This window comes from Arvicanthis niloticus, chromosome 26, assembly GCF_011762505.2.
Source record: "Arvicanthis niloticus isolate mArvNil1 chromosome 26, mArvNil1.pat.X, whole genome shotgun sequence".
In the NCBI taxonomy this organism is placed as follows: Eukaryota; Metazoa; Chordata; class Mammalia; order Rodentia; family Muridae; genus Arvicanthis; species Arvicanthis niloticus.
In genome coordinates, this window is record NC_133434.1 from 35,330,464 (window position 1) to 35,350,171 (window position 19,708).

General features: G+C 41.2%; 1 protein-coding gene across 5 annotated transcripts in view; it reads right to left on the reverse strand.

Annotated features, from left to right (window-relative positions):
* Pias1 (protein inhibitor of activated STAT 1) overlaps positions 1–19,708 on the reverse strand; it is a 126,047-nt gene that overhangs the window by 30,462 nt on the left and 75,877 nt on the right. For all 5 annotated transcript variants that reach the window (XM_076925720.1, XM_076925719.1, XM_076925716.1 and 2 more), the window contains exons 7-8: positions 13,937–14,042; positions 3,893–3,966 (exon numbers count right to left, since the gene is read on the reverse strand). In XM_076925720.1, coding sequence (XP_076781835.1) covers positions 3,893–3,966; positions 13,937–14,042 — 180 coding nt within the window. The remainder of the gene's footprint in view (positions 1–3,892; positions 3,967–13,936; positions 14,043–19,708) is intronic.

Genomic DNA, 19,708 nt, shown 5'->3' on the forward strand with positions numbered 1-19,708 from the left:
TCTTTCAAAGTATAATTAAAGTCCATGGCTTTCGCTTGAATTCTGCCGTCTTCCTTCTTCCTGTCTGTGTGAAGCAGCAGGGGGAGCCCCACAGCTCTACAGCAGGGAGCTGATATGATGGCACTGAGCTCAACTCTCTCAACCTATGCTTTCTTCATGGAATACTAAGCAACCAGTGGAAATTCGCATTTCACAGTTAGGGTATAATTTAAGATATAAAAACTGAATTTGGGGCTGAGATGTAGTCAGTACAACATTTGCCTAACACGCAAGATGCTCTGAGCTCTAGCACTGTGACTCACAGATCTGGTTCTGGAATCCCAGCCCTTGGAAAGGGAAGCTGTTCAAGACCATTCTCAGTCTGAAGACTGAGTCTGAGAGCAGTCTGGGCAATAGGAGCCTGTATTTCAAGAAACCCAAACAAATGGCTCTCCACTGAAAGTGTATAAAAATAAAAGGGTAAACACCTTGGAAACTGCTGATGGGTTAATATATGCCTTAGATCATGGCACAGAAGCATGATCTTCTATTGCCAGAACTAATTTGCTCTCTGGCCTTTTTTTCATGTTTATGGAATCAAACCGTAAGAATGGAATACAAGTTCAGTGGAGAGTGTCAGGAAGCTGTTCAGTTAGCCCTTTGCGCACAGAGACAAGAGAACAACCTATGGTGCGCTTCACTGACAAGGTGACCTACAGTCTGAAAGCAAACTGACAGGTAAACAGAAATGACAGTTATAAATGGCATAAGAAACCAGAAGCTCATATTCAAATATACGGCCTTTTAGTAGCTATACCACAAATGCCATCTCAAAGAAGCAAAAGAACCATAAAAGAACATTTACGTGAGGGACTCCTCTTAGCTCTCATTTAAAATCAATCACTAGATTTAAGTGCCTACCAGACAAACAGGCACCTATTGTTTTTAATATGATGTCAGAAGGAGCAAGCTCTAAGCAAGTTTGTTTTTTTTTGATTACAAAGTTAGTTTTCTTCCCTTGGAAGGATAAGATGGGCGTCTCTGCAGTGTCAACAGATAAACATAAACAAGTCCACATGTTTTCCAGCGAGGTGACTTCACTCAGCCGTGCTACAGCCCATGATGCCGCATGAGAAAAATACTAGTCATAAAGGCGCTTACACCAGCAGGAGCCTGCAACATCATGACAACATGTACGTATAATAAGAAAGTCTGGCCTTTAATCCCAGCACTTAGGAAACAGAGGCAGGCGGATCTCTGAGTTCAAGGCCAGCCTGGTCTAACGGAGTGAGTTCCAGGACAGCCAGGACTACACAGTGAAACCCTGTCTCGAAAAACCAAGAAGATGAAAAAAAAAAAAAAAGAAGAAGAAGAAGAAAGTCTGATTGATATTAAAAAAAAAATCTCATTGGGTTTTTCATACAAATAAGTACTCATAAGATAAATTTCTAGTTTATTTTCTCTCTTCTATTAACTCTAAATGATCTGTGTTTGGGTTTACAGGTCCGTGGAACAGCTCACATCTGACTTCTCAACATTTCCATCTCTGTTCTTAATAAATTAGAACCGACAATCCTCAAAGAGAAAAAGCATTTTAATTATTTTTGTTGCCTTTAGCTAAATGGCACACAAATAACAGAAACTCATTTATTCTGAGCTCTGGATATTACAAAAGGGAAATAGAAATGCAGAGTCAGACAGCATATTTACATATTTCAAAGAACAAATCTTTTTATGAGTCCATAAATTTGATATATAGATGAGTTATTACAACTGTATTTTATTTTTGAGCAAAAACATACCTAAAAATATATGGCCTTGCTATTCTGGAATAACTGTAGGGGAAATTAACTCTTTAGCCAAACAGAAACTCATGACATATTGTAATTATATATTACACATAGTAGCTTTTTATAATCTGAATTTTGAAAGCAGATGCTGATTTACAATGACGTGCTGAAACTGTCTGAACTAATGAGAGAAAAGCACAGGGGGACATAAAACTAGAAGCTGGCTCAATAAACCAGGAAGTGTAAGAAGCAAAATGTGATCCGTATTTCCCAGTAACATGGGGAAAGCACCTGAACCCCAGAATGAAGAGCACATTCCAGGAATAAAACTGCTGCCATATACAGTGGGCTGCTTCTTCATATGAACACACTTTGTGTGACTGCTCAGTGTTCTAAACATTACATATTAGTGCACTTGTAAACACTTGTAAGATACAAATGCAGAGAAACAAGACCCCTCTAGTGATATAAGTGGGAAATGAAGCTTCTGTGGTCTTCTAAATTTATCAAATCCTCTCAACCGAGGCTTTACAATGAAATGAAGCATGAAAAAGGGAATAGGTTAAGTTAGGATTTGGAGAAAAAGAATGAGATAATGTATTTTAAATGATTTTATTTAAAGTTTTTTTCCCCACCTTCTCCTTTCCTGATCTTGAGCCAATTTTATGATTCTTTTAAACATCTGGTTATTAAAGAACTTTTAATAATAGTAACAATATTTTTCTTAAGGAAGACAGGCTACAAACAGGCCTCAGAAGGAAAGTCAGAAGGAAAGTCGCTCGCAGAACGGATGGCACAGCCATGGCAGAAGGACACAGCGGCCGCTAACTGCATGTGTCTCTTCTGTGGCCGTAAGGGTGTGAAGAGCAGGGAGGGGTCCCAGCTTTAGGAAACATGGAAAAGACGGAATTACAAATTAGCCATACACTGATGACTTGATATTTGAGTCAAGGCTTAGTAAGCAATATTAGGCTAAGATAAAAGATGAGTAAGATTTAAATTCTTATAAAAACTTGTTGCTTTAGGTTAGCAGGATCCGATGCTGAAAGCTTTCAATGACACCACCTTCCTGACCAATCAAGGCAAATCAGGAGACAAGTGTCCTTTCCTTCTTTATACAATTGAATATGGTTATTTTGATTAACCAAATGTCAGCAGTTTATTATTAATCGTCACCTTCTTTCATATAAAGGCAATATTCAACTGCCATCCCTAATCTTGGTGGGTCGTCACCAACACATTAGGTATGAAATGAACTTCAACACAATATTTTGCTTATAGTTTTAAGCATTTGGTCAAAGCTGATGACTTTAAAATTGTTTCATTCAAATGACTGTTCCTTCTCTTTCTGGCTTATAAGTATTAAGTTAATTCTATAGGCATAAGAAATTCAGTCAGGTAGAACAGAATTTCCTTTCACCTCCTCCTCTTTTTAAATTAAGACAAGGTGTTGCTATGGTAACTTAACTGGCCTTGAATTTATGATAATCCACCTGCTTGAGCCCTCTCCCCATAAGTGTTGGGATCACAGGTGTGGGCCTCCAGGCCTGGTGCTGCGCGTGCGTGTGTGCATGCAGTACTAGGAATAGCATCATTTTTTGTTTTGTGTTTGTGGTTGTTTTTAATTTTTTTGAAGACAAAGTCATCCTGGAGCTCGATACATAAACCAGGCTAGTCTTGAACTCAGATTCACTTGTCTCTGCCCACAAATGCTGGGATTAAAAGTATGTGCCACAGCCAGCTGGCACGGGCTTTAAATGGTGGGTTCTTATAGCTACTGTTGACAAAATGGTTAAATTGTGATGTGGGTGACTAGGCTCCATTTTTATCCAGCAAAGCCCTGTTTGAATTGGTAGAGTATGGACACACCCCAGCACTCCCACTCTGCTCTTCTAACTGGAACCTGAGAACAGCTGTTTACTGAAGGCAGTACTTGGATAACATACACTGTGAATAAAGGCACACTTTACAATTATTCAGCTCACAGACCTAGGCTTCAGTGTCTTTCCATTTTGATAAACTCTGACAGTGTAGAACATGGAGATTCTCAAAGTAAGCAGAATTTCTCACACTCAGTAGAAACAAGTGTACATACTCGAAGGCAAGCATTAGCAAACACTTACTGGACACAGCAGCGAAACCCGTAGGCTGGTAGTAGCTATCTCACTATCTGGATCTGCAGTTAACTTCTCTTTAACTGAAATGCATTGGAGAGAAAACAAGTACAACAACTTTATTAAAGACATTACTAACACAACACTGAAAAAGAAGCTTAAAACTTAAAACCTTAACAACCTAAAAATAACCTAAACAATTATCTTCCAAATCACCTGTCAGGGAAGCTAAGGGCAGTTCCATGGCTTCTGCCCTTCACAGTAAACAAGGGAAGGAGGGCCTTACTCTGTAACTAGCTGAAGCTCCTGCAAAGCCCTGGAACTGCGTCACGGCCCACAGAACGTGGGGCCTACAGCAGCTTCTGTGTTCCAGGGATGGTTGACTTTTTTTAGTTAATATCAAGAGATACTAATGATTTTCTTTAAAATTATGATTAATTTGCAATCTTTTATTTTAAAGGAAATAAAGAACATGATAAAAATAAGCTTGCATGGCCAGAAAATGATCAAAACATTTGTTATAACCATATTAACTCTACTTTCAAATTAAAAAAGAACAAGTCCACGTATTTCTTTACCATGTAACTAAATTGTCATTTACCTGTAAACTCACTGCACTGTCTTTGGCCCATCTGCGTCTTCCCACTAATGTTATGTGCATTAAACCCAGAAGCCACACCACACAATCTCCATCTCCTCAGTTACACTTCTACAATTGTCAAAAAGGGTACTAATACTTTTACTTTTCATGGCTATTTTTGTTTGTCCTCCAGTTTACTATAAAAGGTTTTTTATATTTCCCATGTATGGTGATTTGAGTAAGAATGACCCCCCCCTCCCCCCACAGCTTCATATATTTGATATTTGAATGCTTGGTCACCTGGGAGTGGCACTATTTGAGAAGGATTAGGAGGTAGGGCTTTATGGGAAGAGGTGTGTCATTGGGGGTGGGCTTTGAGGTTTCAAAAGCCCAAGCCAAGCCCTGTCTGTCTCTCAGTCTCTCTGTCTTTCCACCCCCCTCTACCTATAAATCAGGATTTAGCTCTCAGGTACTGTTCCAGCATAGGCCCTTCATGCTCCCCGCCATGATGATAATGGAGTAAGCCTCTGAAACTGTCAAGTAAGCTCCCAATTAAATGCTTCTCTTTATAACAGTTGCCTCAGTCATGGTGTCTCTCTACTGCAATAGATCACTGACTAAGACAACATGTGTAAACCTGCAGCAGCAGTTACTTCTGATGACAGGAACCAACACTGAGTCAGGAAATGTTCAGAGAAAATATTCTAACAATCTTACAAATAGGGGCCTGAGGTGGAGTGGTTGTAAACATAACAAACCACAGTTTCAGAGCTACTGAACAATAATTATGACCGTCATGCTAACACGGGAAGCACAAACTGATAAACAGATGTCTGGGTGCTGACTGCCAGCAGAACTAAGAAGCCAGCCTTTATGAAGTATGTGATCACACTGTGTGGCTTGGAATTTTTAGATGGTCCAAGTATTGGTCAGTCCACTGAAGGGTTGTCTCACACTACAGAATTTCAACACAGAAGCACATCTGAGTTACATCTGGAACGTTCTATTTTGTAACTGATCACATTAGACTGGGGACGAGGGACATGAATGGGTAGTTTAAAAAGCCCCACACAGATTCTGATGCCAGTCTAAGAAGTTATTTTGTAAACTGAAAATCTGAAATCTTAAAGTCTGTATGTATTTCTTATTCTTAGGCTGACTTTCATATCCCCAAAGGCATAAAACCTCTAGACTGTAGTTTGGGAAATAGCGCCATCAAGACACTATAATATCAACAAATATAAATTAGGAAGTTATTTATCCAATTTTACCTAATCCTTCTTTATATAATAATTTGAAAGAACACTAACTTAATTAGCAGGGCAGAGTGTCTTTGTAATCCCAGGAGGATTGATATAAGACCAGGCCACCCTGGTCTACATAGTGAATTCCAGGATAGCCTGGGCTACAGTATGAGACTCCAGTCACAAGACAAAACAAAATCACAAATAGCAATAACAAAAACTCCCCACTCCCCGGTAACAACAAGTAACTGTGTCTCTGAGGATGTCTAAGAAGAGACTGGCATGTGAGTTCATGAACTAGGTGACAGAAGAGCAGCCCTCAACGTGTAAGGGAGTTGGCAAGTGGAGAGACAGAACAGAAAACCCGCTGGAACTCAGCCTTTGGGTTTCAGTATTCACCCCAGCACCCCAAGGTCTGCAGCCATCAGCTGGGAGTTGCATCATTGGTTTCTCTGAGCCTCTGGACTTGTGCTCAGTCATGCTTTCCTGTCTCTAGCTTGCAGACGGCCCTGTGGAACTTTCCAGCCTCCATAAACAGGTAAGCCAGTTCCTCTGTTATTTTTTCCCTCTCAGTCTTTCTATTTTTATCCTCCTGGTTCTCACTCGCTCTAGAGGCTCCTGAGTAAGACACCATCCCCTCTGCATGCCTGTCCCAACTGGACCAGCAGCACCCTCCGACACAGTAATGGGAATAGTAACTGTCTGAGCTTGGTGTAAACTTGTACTTAAATGCAGCAACAGTGTAATATTGGCCTTGAAATCAAAACTCAGTAGTTACAGAGGAGGTCACATTGAGTAGGCAGTAAGAGAACAGTTCCCTGAATCACAAAGTCAGAATTCTTATTTGTCAAGTCACTTTAGTAACTTTTTTCATAACCTGGTAAATGAGAATAATAGTTATCTGACAACATTGGATTACATGAGTTTAACCCAATGAAACACGTATTAAAGTACCTAATATTATATTTAATCAATGCTAGCAATTCTTACTTAAAATAACTTTCATGCTCCTTCTTGGAGATAAGGTTTCTGAAATTACATTTGTGGGTTTCTATTACCACAAGCAAACAAGAATGTCCTCTGCTATAACAGACCCAATCCTACACTTGAAAGCAGCTCAAGCTGCTGCAGACCGAGGGTTCTATTTTTTTTTTTTTTCCCCCGAGACAGGGTTTCTCTGTGTAGCCCTGGCTTTCCTGGAACTCACTCTGTAGACCAGGCTGGCCTCGAACTCAGAAATCCGCCTGCCTCTGCCTCCCAAGTGCTGGGATTAAAGGGGTGCGCCACCACCACCTGGCTGACTGAGGGTTGTAATCTATCCCACAATATATTAGTTATCTTTGTTCCCAACGGCTGCAGGGTAAGGCCATGGTCAACAGGTGGACCATCTGGCAGCTCTTGAAGGAGAATGGCTAGCTGATCTGCAGAAAAAGGGTTGTGTGAACCAGTGCGTGCAGTAATGACACGTGTCAAGTAGAAATGTTATTTATTAAGCTACACTGGCCGATGCTGACACAACCAGTCTTACAAAGGTGGTGGAATAATCTTCCCAGAGGCTGTTATAAGGGGTGACAGAATGGAACACATTTCCTGAGAAACAGTTTTGTTACCAACTGAGCTACTTAGAACATGGGTTAAAAAGTCTTTTTAAACTGAAGGAAACTAACTTTACTATATTCTTAATGTAAATTTGTAATAAGGCAGATCCTGCAAATCAGGAACTGACCCTTGCGCCTGCTAAGGCAGCCAGTGAGTGCCCTCCATGGAGTGGTGCACTCAGCCATTCCCGGGCAGAGATGCTGTCAAAGGCCCTACTAGGGTCTTAGCTGGACTGGACTTCTAAATGAACCTTCTGCTGTACGTACATCATGGTTTCTCAATCTACCTCAGGTCTTCTGCTGGGTTTCTCATAGTTTTCAGGATCTACACTCTATACATCTTTTACACCACACGCCTCTAAAGATGAATTTCAACACTGTCCAGTAATGCATTAATAATAAATACAATCCAGTTATATATATTGATCACAAATTTTCCAACTCATGACTTATGTATTTGTTCTAACAGTTTCTTTAGTGAGTCCTTGGGACTTTTTTCTGTGTAAATAATCTGCAAATAAAGATAACAGTTTCTGTATCTCTCATCTTCATCTTCTCTTTCCTTGTTGTGCTGGTTAGGACCTCTAGGGTAATGCTAGGCACGATACTCTAACTTTATTCACAGTCTTAGAAGATTCAAGTTTTTACCACTAACTATGATATTAACTTAAGCTTGTTTCTGTAAATGTTTTGTAATATTGAGGCAGTTCCTTTCTTGTTCCATTAATATTTTGCTGAGAGTTTTTTTTTTTTTTTTTTTTTTTTTAAATCAGGAATAGATGTGAAATTTAGCCAACTGTCTCTTCTTGCATCTTTGGAGATATTTTTTTCCCCACAAAAAGTGAGTTATAGATTAACTTTCTAATGTTCAACCAACTTCCCAGAACACCATATTTTATAGGGAACATATAATAGTCAAAATAACTCCGAAAATGACAAAGTGGGGAGACTGTTTTCAAGGTTTGCTAAGAAGCCGCAGTAATTGAAAATGTGACCAACAGAAGTGTCCAGAAATAGATCCACCCAATTATGGTCAATCTGCTTTTGATAAAAAGGCAAAGAATTTAAATGAAGGAAAAATGCTCCTTTAAAGCAACATTGTTGGAAAAGTTGGATAACAAGGAGGCAGGCAAAGTAAAGGTCTGCACCCCACTAAGAACTATGGTCTGCGAGCTGTGGCTGGTCCTCCAGACTATGGTGTGCGGTGGGAGGAGCACTACTTCATGACTAAAGTAGTACGAAAGCTAGCTACTATAAAGTCATCTTCTTAGGGCTACCAGTGTTAGCCATGGGACTGTACTTAACAAACTGGAATAGCTGATCTGAACCTCAGTGCCTTAGTTTCACATTTACGTTCAACAGTCACACTGCTGGTGGCGACCACACAACTGTACAACTGTTTCACACTCTTCTACTAGATAGTGCTGTTCTGGATTATAACTGTTTGATTTCTCTCCCTCATTAATTTCAGAATAATTCAATCTTTTAGAATTTTAAAGCTGAAAACAACTAAGCATACTAAGCTTAACCTTCCACTATAGGCCAGAAAACAAAAGGCTTCGAAGCCCTGATTTTTACTCTTCTTTTTATCAGTTCACACTACTCACTGAGCATAGACGCACATGTCTACACTCTGTCTCTTCACTTCTTTTTATCAGTTCACACCACTCACTGAGCACAGAGGCACATGTCTACACTGTCTTCCCAGCGTGTGGGAAGTTGTGGCAGGAAGATTGCAAATTTGATGTCACAAACTAGAACAATAACAACCAAACATGGGAGTTTACTCTGTGTCAAGGTACTGTGTGAGGTGGTGAGGGCTCCGTAAAGAACTGAGATGAGGTCCACCCAAGTTGATGGGCATCTGGAGACCCTGGAGGGTCTGGGAAAGAAAGGACCCCTGGCAGTAGAAGCAGCTAGAAGGTTTAAGGCATAGAGAACACTCCAGCACTGAGGAGGGATGAAGTGAGAGAGGGAGAAAACATGGTGTTTTTTTTGCAATGGACAGGGTTGTATGTCGCACTAATGAAGCTGGAGATTTTATTCCATTGGTGTTAGGAGTTCAGAGGATGAAAAAGGATGGTAAGATCAGATGTGTGCCACTAAGTTAGGCTGTTACCAGGAAAGAGACAAGAAAGCCAATATAGGACAGACATACTTTAACACATCATTTACGACTGCGGTTCTAAAGATAAAGACGAATTGTACGGATTTAAATGAGGGCAATGGCAGAAGATAGATTTAAGAAATGTTTAGGTTGTCAGTTGGCAAATCTAGAGGATTATTAAATTCTTGATTCTGATAAGCAGAGCAATGTTTAGTTCAAGACAGTCAGCCTATGGAATCTGAAGCTAGAGAAGAGGCCTGAATGAAGATTTCTATTTGGGGGTTAGCACGAGTTTGAGCAGAAACAGTGGACGTGAAAGGTAGGACAGCATGGAATTCCAAGGAACATTTACAATGCACTGTTTAGCCCTGGCTGGCCCTTTAACTCACAGTCTACCTGTCCCCCATGCTGGGATTTAAGGCCACCATGCCCATTAGGAAGCTTCTCTCCAAGAGTTCACAGATGGAAGATGGGTGAAGTCAGAAGAGGGAGGAGACAATTTCAAGGAGAAAGAGGTTGGTATCAAATACAGAAAGCATCTGAGGTAGAAATGCTTTAGCCAGAGCAGTGAGAACAGCACTGTGGTCACTGCCTAAGCACACTGAGAGGGAACTAGGGGCTCCAACACTATGTGAGTGGCAGAGAAATAGTACACAGAGCACTAACTTCCTCTGCTCAGCAATGGGACAGACAAGCAGCAGAGGTTTTTTAGGTTTTGTTTGTTTTTGAGACAATGTCTCACTGTCTAATCCTTGGAACTCAATTTGCAAACCAGGCTGGTCTTGACTCACAGAGATCTACCTGTCTCTGCCCAAGTGCTGGGATTAAAGGTGTACACCACCATGCCCAGCAAGAAGCAGAACTTTAAAGTATGAGAAAGACTTAGTAGAGCTGTCAGGGGGCACCTGAGGAGACAGAGGGACTGGAAACACGAGGAGAAGACAGGGAGGTGGCCAGCTCATGCAGTGCTGTGTCTGAGCACTGTCCCCTGTGCACTCACAGCTCATGTACTGCTGTGTCTGAGCACTGTCCCCTGTGCACTCACAGCTCATGTACTGCTGTGTCTGAGCACTGTCCCCTGTGCACTCACAGCTCATGTACTGCTGTGTCTGAGCACTGTCCCCTGTGCACTCACAGCTCATGCAGTGCTGTGTCTGAGCACTGTCCCCTGTGCACTCACAGCTCATGCAGTGCTGTGTCTGAGCACTGTTCCCTGTGCACACACAGCTCATGCAGTGCTGTGTCTGAGCACTGTCCCCTGTGCACTCACAGCTCAGACAGCACATCTGAGAGACAGAGACGGAGGGCAGTTGGCTCCTTCAGTCTCACCTTTCAAACTTTAGGAAACACTTTCGACTTTAGGAAACACCACTGACGTGGTATAGAGAGCTTGAGAACGCAGGCCAGTGAGGTACTCAGGGGGTAAGGGAGTTGCTGCACAGCCCTGACTGACCTGAGTTCAGCCCCTGGAACACATGCAAAGGTGGAAAGAGAGAACAGACCCAAAGCTGTCCTCTGCCTTCCACCACAACACACTAACATACATACCTTCCCCCCACTCCTCTCTCTGTTCTCACACACAATAATAACAAACTGGCCGTTTTTAAGTGAGAGGTTCCTAACTGGTTCCAGGCATCAGACTTGCCCCTCCTTGCTCATCTGCTAGCTGATGCTGAGATGGCCCAAATCTGACACTGTCATTCCTCTGTGTAAGAACCCTTTGATGGATAGTCTACCCACCCGACCCTGGCTCTTCTCACCCTTTTCTATACTCTAGTTTCGCTGGCCTTTTCCCCTGGACATACCCCCTTCCTATCCTGGGACTTAAGAACAACTTCTCTTCTCCCAACCTTCATTACTATCCTCTGTATCCCAGAGGAGAACAGAGAACTAGACTCCCTGTGGCGTTTCTTCAGAGTTTCCTGTCTTCCTTCTTCAAAGCTCACATCAAAACTATAACTCATTATTGACTTAGGTCTGTCTTTCCCATCAGATCATAAACTTTTGGGATACACAGAGAAGGTCTTGTGTAATGCTGTCCTGCTATTCCTAGAACACAGCAGTTTCTTCATTGAATTATCTGAATAAAAACACAGAACTCACTTCATTTTTGACATTTTGGTTGTTGAGTTTTTACTGGCTGAACCATTTCTCCAGCCCACAGAAAGCATTTTCTCAATGAAAAGTTTGAATTCTAAATACTAACAAACTTATTTTAAGAACATTATCACACATAGACTTGACTAACAAAACTGTCAGCAGGCCTTCCTTACTAGGTCAACAATGACTTATACCCAATATGACTGTAAGCAAGTCCATGCTTCAGAAATTCCTAAGTTGGGCTGGAGAGATGGCTCAGCCGTTAAAGGCTAGGCTCACAACCAAAAATATAAGAAATTCCTAAGTTTTATTTTTGCATAACTTTTAAAATAGTATTTTAATTACATAAGTTTTGGAAAAGCAATTTTTCTTTACAGGTGATATAGAGGTAAATGCCTTTAGTCAACTGCAATATATTTTTTTGCTTTGTTTTTTTCAAGGCAGGATCTTTCTGTGTAGCCCTGGCTGTCCTGGAACTTGCTCTGTAGACCAGGCTGGCCTGAAACTCAGAGATCTGCCTGCCTCTGCCTTTGCCTACTGAGTACTGGTATTAAAGATGTTCACACCACACCCAGCCTGAAATATATTTAATACTGGCAGAATCCAACTAATATTCCATTCAGTCACTTGGACAGCAAGGAAGATAAAATAGAACTGCCATGAAAAACCTCTCACTCAGATCAGTAGGGCAGAAGGATGTGAAGTAAGTAGCTTTGCAATTAGGCAGTCTTGCTGTGTAGCTGGGCAGGTTCCTAGAAATTCCAATCCAGGCCCTCCTGACAGGACCTTCAGGGGCACTCTAGCTACAGTGTAGAAGAATCAAGAGCCTGTACAAGCAGCCTACTTTGTTAAGTCTAGAAGCTTCCTCCGGCATCTTCTGTGGCGTTTGTCTTTTTCACCACAGTTGACCACATAATTCCATTATGTTTTCTGACTAGCTGAGATCCAGTAATGCAGGGCAAGAATAAAGACTGTCCGTCAGGGACAACTCCATAGAGGCTGTCAAGAGAGTGCCTTTCTCACACATCCCTTCCAGAGACATGCCTATCCCTTCTTCTCTTGTCAGGCCCTTTGTTTCCTGTCTCTGACTCATGGTGCCTCCATTCCCCACATCCACAAATGATGCTTTCATTTTAGCTTCAATTTTGACTCTTGGTTCAAATGATCCTCCTGCCTCAGCCCATGGAGTAGCTGGGGATACAAGTGTGTACCACCACAACCCGCTTTTTTCATTTTCAACAAAGCATCGTTTTAGTACAGAAAAAACCTCCAGTGAGCCACCTCGGGTGTTCTGCTTACCGGGGGTAGTGGGATCTCCTAGTCTGGTCATTCTGCTACAGAAACAGGGTAGAGAAAGGATGGGAGCTGTGAGGAAGCCGGCCTTACTATCTAATTCTTCCCACCAGATGCTAACAACAAATCTGAGAATGGGCTGCTCTTAGTAACTCATTTAAGAGCTCTACATGCAGGGAGGGTGTGGTGGTTCAGTCTGGAATTCCAGCACATGAAGCAGAAGGGTCACAGCAAGTCTGAAGCTGTCCTGAGCTGCAGAATCAAGGCTAGCCGTCATGCTCCTGCGTGTAATGTGCTGCTGCCTGCGCACCACACCGCCCTCTGAGTTCTCTACCAAGAGCCCACACTTCTGGAAAAGAGAATCGACGAAGAACTTAAACCACCTCTGTAGAAAAGCCACTGATGCTCAGAACTTGAAGCCAGGAAGTCCACTTTTAGACCTTACTTACATTTCAATTTTAACACATCAAAATCAAACATCCCAAGGGGAGGTGTGTGTGTGTGTGTGTGTGTGTGTGTGTGTATTTATGAGTGATTGTGTACACAGCTAAAATTCTCAAAAAATATTCTTTAAAAATCACATGCTACAAACCTATCGTCACAGGCATGGGTAAGAAGACACCAGGGATGAAGACATGTGTCCAAGGTAACAATTATTTCTGCCACTCCACTGACATTTTACTTTGGTACAGCAAGGGGACAGTCATATAATTCTGTGTATTTCTCCTGGATCTAAAATATTCTTGAAAACCAAAATAACGTTCTTGGATTTCATGCCAAGATTTCCTTTCCATCTCCTAAAATTCCTTAAACATTGGTTTTATGAGGCTGTAAAAAAATACTGTGTTCAAGAAGTAACCTTACAAAGTAAATATTAAGATCTGAAAAACACAGATCATTAAATATAGTTCATGGCAAAGACATTAAAACTGCCCTTAGATCTTAATTTACAAGCTCAGAGTACTAGGTTCTTGGAGTTTTTAATCCTCTATAACAGGCTCTGGTAATCAATCAATCAATCAATCAATCCCCAAAAGCAACACTAGGATCTGAGCTGAGGAGAACCACTGCTCTACCCTTAGCGAGACAGTCAGCTACAAATCACATATGAAGTAAGTTTATCATACGTACTTAAAGCTCTAGAATGATCCGGGTTCCTTATTCCCTTTGCTCGTAACCTCTGAAGAAGAACTGTTGAGGACAACTGTTTTACAAGATATACTGCCATGGAATAGGTCTGGAAAAAAAAAAGATGTAGAAAACCAATCACATATTTAAGTAAACAGCATATCTATTTAACCCACAGTGACAGGGAAAGAAAACTAACACTTCTCGTAGCACCTACTGTGTGTCAAGCACTGTCCTAGGTATTTCAGTGAATCCTGATTGACAGGCTGCTGAGGTGGTGAGAAACCTAAGTCTGTGTGTGTGACCAAGAAAACCAAGGTAGAAAAGTAAAAGCTACGCTAACTTGTAGCACTCTAGTGTCAAGCTGAGGATGCCAACCCAGTACTGCCTCATGAGAAAGAACATTATTAAGGGTAAATATAAACCAGGGCCGTCAAGATGTTGAGTGTATCATAAAATGTATTCAGTAGGTAACACATACTTTAAAAAATAGTAGCTATTAAACATTACCAAGGAGATGGGTTTCCAGGCTACTCATTTAGTGCCTCACTTGCCTGGGAAGCCACTAGATTTTAAACACTTGACTTGAGCCATCAAGCAGTGAAACAGTCAAGAAGGCTGCACAGAGAAGCGCTGGCTTGAAGAGGAGCAGCATACCAATTGCCTGCCAGGACTCCCTGGGAAGGTGCTGTAAGAAGCAGCTAGCAAGCCAAGCTGAGTGAAGGGTGCATGGCTGGAAAGAGGAAGAGAAGAAAGGCCAAGACTATGAAGGGAGGAGAGGGGAAGGTCTGAGGGATCTTTTGGTGGTGGTTGTGACATGATGGGATTAAGCAGATCAAGACACTTGAAAAGAAATGAGAAAACAGTCTTCCTCACAGTGACAGTTTACAATGCACTCCTGACATACACAACAGACCTCATGCCAACTTTGTCTATGGTCTGTAGAGGAGAAACAGGTACTGCTCTATTTTGAAGGGCTGATGAAACTGAGGCACAGATTATACACTATGCTCATGATCATGTGACTGCTGGGATGGATCAGGCAGAGGAAACCAAGAGGAAAAGGGAAGGATGCCAGAGAGCAGGACCGAATGAGCAAGGGCCACGAAGTTCCACCAAGTCTTCTGCACACCAGTGTTTATTGCAACATCCTACCTAGCCCCATGAACATTTCAATCCATCCATCCATCATCCATCCATCCATCTATCCACCCACCCATCCTGCAGCGTTAGGGTCTGACGCAAGGGCCTCCTACATTTAGAAGGCACTCTGCCACTGAGCTATTTTCCCAGCACTAGTTTTACATATTCAAATACTTATCCACCTCTTAGTAACAAAAGGGCACACCATACAGAACCCCCTGAGAGGTTGCATTTCCTGTCAAGTTCAGAAACCTGTGTTCACACGGTGTGTTGTTTTCTGGGTGGGAAACCAAGTAGCAAACAGCAAATTTACTTCCATTAGTACATTCCATAGTATCTTAACGAGAAACAAGTTTACAATGTCCCTACATTTAAAGCACAGAACTCACTAATCTAATGGAGAAGGAGAAGAGTCTTTTAGGAAGGAACCCAACCTTGTTCACCATCACTCCCTGCTTGCCTAATCCTTCAGGTCAAACAGAAACTGGAGAGGTGCTAATCAACACTGAGATTCTGGACTGACAGCTTCAACCTTCAAACTTCTATTGGTATTTATGATGAGATAAAAACAAACACAAACAACCCAAACAAACAAACAACCCAAACCCAAGTTGAGTGAAAAGGTGTGTGTGCTCTGGTTAAAACATGCAACCAGAAAAAACCAAGGCTGCAAGAACACTGGGACTGGAGTCCCGCTAGCACCACCATCACCAGGAGACACAGCGCAGAAAGAGCCCAAGCCGGCCGCAGCTGTCAGTGTTTCTGTGGCCTCAAGGTACCACCTAGGCCCAACTATCTGTATATCACCTCAAATTGTTAATTTTGTCTGTACTTTCCCAAAGTTTGTAAATTGTTTAAGTCTGTAAGATACTTTCTCCATAATCCAAGCAATGTCCTTCTGTCCCCCTTTTCCACAGTGAAAGTTTAATAAATGCTAAATCCAATGCCACAGAGTAGAACAAGAAGTTACAATATGCTTCTCTCCTTCAAGAACTGTGTGGCGTGCACTTACTTTCTTTGAAGAGACGTGTCCTTCTCCCTGTGAGTTAGGTACCCCTTCTACTAGGTAATTACAGCCTCGTTTCCACTTTCTTCTTTTAGACAGATGCTCACTGAGTTACCCAGGCTAACCTAGAACTGACCGGGCTGGTTTTACTTTTGAGATTTTCTTGCCTCAACCTCCTAAGGAGCTAGAATTTTACCCCTGCACCACCAGGCCAGGCTCTATAATATCTATCTATTCTGCAAAAACTCTTCAGAGTATCCCCACATGCTGGATTAAACTAGTAATTTTAAAATAATGTAATTATAGTCATCTGAGATAAACAAAAATAACTTCCTATGTTTTGAAGATTATAAATTACAATTTATGAGTATGAGTGCTCTATCTGCATTACACCTGCATGCCAGAAGAGGGCATCAGATCCCATTACAGATGGTTGTGAGCCACCACATGGTTGCTGGGAATTGAACTCAGAACCTCTGGAAGAGCAGTCAGTGCTCTTTACTGCTGAGCCATCTCTCCAGCCCCAAAGCACCTTTTGTTATGTTTTTTTTTAATTGCAGAAATGCAAAGATGGCATTGTATTTCTGATCTTTGGGAGAACAGGCATGTGTCAACAAGCCCAGTTTATAGAATGCTTGGGGGAAAAGTGAGCTTCATGCACGGTAGGTAAAGAATTCTTGAACTGAATTACATTCCCAGATCTCAAAATCCATTTCTAATAAAGAAATTTCATAAAAGAGAAATCTTGTAAACATATCATTAATGTAATTAAGTTCTAGACTAATAGTGAAGCCGGGCACGATGGCACATGCTTTAATCTCAGCACTCAGGAGGCAGAGGCAGCTGGATCTCTGTGAGTTCTGAGTAGCCTGGTCTACATGTGTTGCAGGCCAGCTAAGACTATATTGTGAGATCCAGCCTAAAACCAAAATGACCAAGCAAACAAACCCAAAACCCTCATGGTGGGACTCAGAGGTTATAAGCACTTGAGAGCCAGAGTTTAGGCAGAATTTTCTTATAAAGGTTTGTAATTAGTGGTGGAGACAGAAGAATCATTGGGGACTTGCTGGCTCCTAGGTGAGGTCAGGCTACCTTGCTTTAGAGGCACACAAAGAGTGACAGAAGAGAATGCTGTGATGCCCTCTTCTGGCTTCTGTTTGTGCATATACTCACATGTGCACACACACACAGGTCATTCTAATAATAAATATTATAATAGTAGTAGTATTATGCTTAACACAGGAACAATCAAGGATGTTCACTGGTATCTGTTATGTTTAAAAAGTTCCAGCTAGAAGAAGAAATAAATAAGACACATATATGTATTATCAGTATTATCATTTGTGTAAATGACAATCTCAAACTAAACACTACCTTCCTGGAAAGACTAAGAAATCAACAACAACAATAAAAAACAATATATGAACTTAAGTAGGAAATATCCACAAACCAGTAGCTTCTGAATAAGCCAACAATAAACAACCCTAGAAAATGTAACTGAACAAAAGATACATTGGAAATAGCAATAATAAAACCAACACAGGAATTAAGGCTGTCGGACGTACACAGACAACTATTACACCTATGCACTCACTGAGAGGCATCAGTGGAGAAATACTGTTCCTGGGGCTGACATGACATAGTACTATTAAAAATCCTCCCAGTTTCCCTATTCATCTGTGACTCTAAAGAACTCTTACTGAGTCTGAGAAAGACCTAGAGGCAGAATGAGGAAGGTGTGTGGTTAAGAAATTCTACAGCTCATGTGGCAAAATAATGTCAAGAGAAGCTTCTCCGTGTCTCATGCTAATACCTTCACCACTGGCCTGCAAGTCCTCCTTTGTAACTTCTCTCTTAGGTTATCTCAGTTCCTACAATCATTTTACTGTTCTGCTGAAAAAGCTGTCCTTCCTTACTAGCTACCATGAGCTCCTTCAAGGATGCAATTCACTGCTGCCTATCCACCCCCCTTCCTGTAGGAGACACATTACAGATTCTCCCTCTAAGACAAAGAGCTGTCAGTGTCATAGTCAGTGCCTTCATCTCATCTGCTTCCCAGTTGACAGGCTTGTCGTCACAGCCCTCAAGCTTACTTCCGGCTCATCACAACTGAACACTTACTGCTAATGTCACCTGTGTGCTCTCCATTCAAACAGTTACACGTATCTGTAAGCTCATTTGTGTGTGCACATGGAAGCAAGACACTGACACTGGGTGTTGTTCCTAACCACTCTACGCTAGCTAAAGCTCCTACGAATGCTTCTGCGATAACTGTCTCTTAACAGGTGACTACTGTGTGATTGTGGCAACTATCCCAACTACTTAACCACTCTAAGAAGTGACCTTGCTCTAAATGGAAACATGAACTTTCTGCTTATAAAGAAAAAAATGGCTTACCTCTGACATTTCCTACAAGGCCCTTCATGATTGAGTTAGGTCTTATTCTCCAGGAAGTTCTCTGAGGCTGTTCTCACCCACTCACTCCACTCTGATCACAGGATCACCCCTGCCTCTGGACTGCTGTTCTTCCTCTGAATGTTTCCCTTTGTTTACCCCAGTGTTTCTCTCAGTCACCGCTTCCTTGGTGAATCCCTTCCCTGACCTCTACTCTTCAAGTACTTGACTAAAATCACCAGCCACTTCTATCTTATAGATGGACATTTCTTTGTGTATATGCATGAAGGCCCCAGATCTCAGGCCCTGGGAAAACAGAAATCTGTTCGCCCTACAATAATAGTATTATGCAGTGTATAACACACAGTCAATATATTTTAACTTATAGATAGTAGGATTAACACTAAAAAGCTACAGTAATTTTTAAACAAAAATTTAAAAGATTATCCTAGAAAATGAATGATAGACTAAGAAACAGTGTAAAGAAAGCTCACGAATAAGAGTGGATGTAAAAAATATGTAACAACAACTACCATTTATTAGAACAATTGTAACAAAAACTACCATTTATTAGAACTGGGCTGACTAACAAGTGAAAAGTATTCTCATACAACATGAATTCAAGATGCACTAAATACTTAAAGATACACAAGAAGCCTTCCTAGTCTAGCACTGTCTACCTTATTACCATCAGCTTAGAAAGCACAGAGGAAAGACTGAGCATTATGGGAAGAGGAAAAGACTACAAAGCAAAAAGCTTTAGTTAATATTTGGTACTATGAAAATTTAAATCTGCATATAAATAATCACATTTATAAAAACCTCACAAACTGAAGACAAATTTTGTGAGATGTAACAAAGGGTCAATTTTCAATATATTAAGCCTAGTAAGAAAACTAAGAAAAGAACAAAAGAAAAATGAACACGGGTACAAACTTAAAATGTAAATAGTTATGAACACCAAATGTGCCTACTCTTCTCAAAAACAAAAAGGGTACTAAATGCTAATATTTACTTAATACTAAAGAATTTCTAAAGATAATAGCGTTCGCATGTAAATAAACACTATAAATCAGAGAACACATTTGTACATCTTTGGGGAAAGCCATCTGTCAACGCATACAAAATTTCTCAAAATCCTTCTTGCTCTTTGGCTCAAAAACTCTACTTCTGAGAATTTACTGTAAGGAAATCATCATTCATGTATGCAAAACTACAGCTGCCAGGACAGG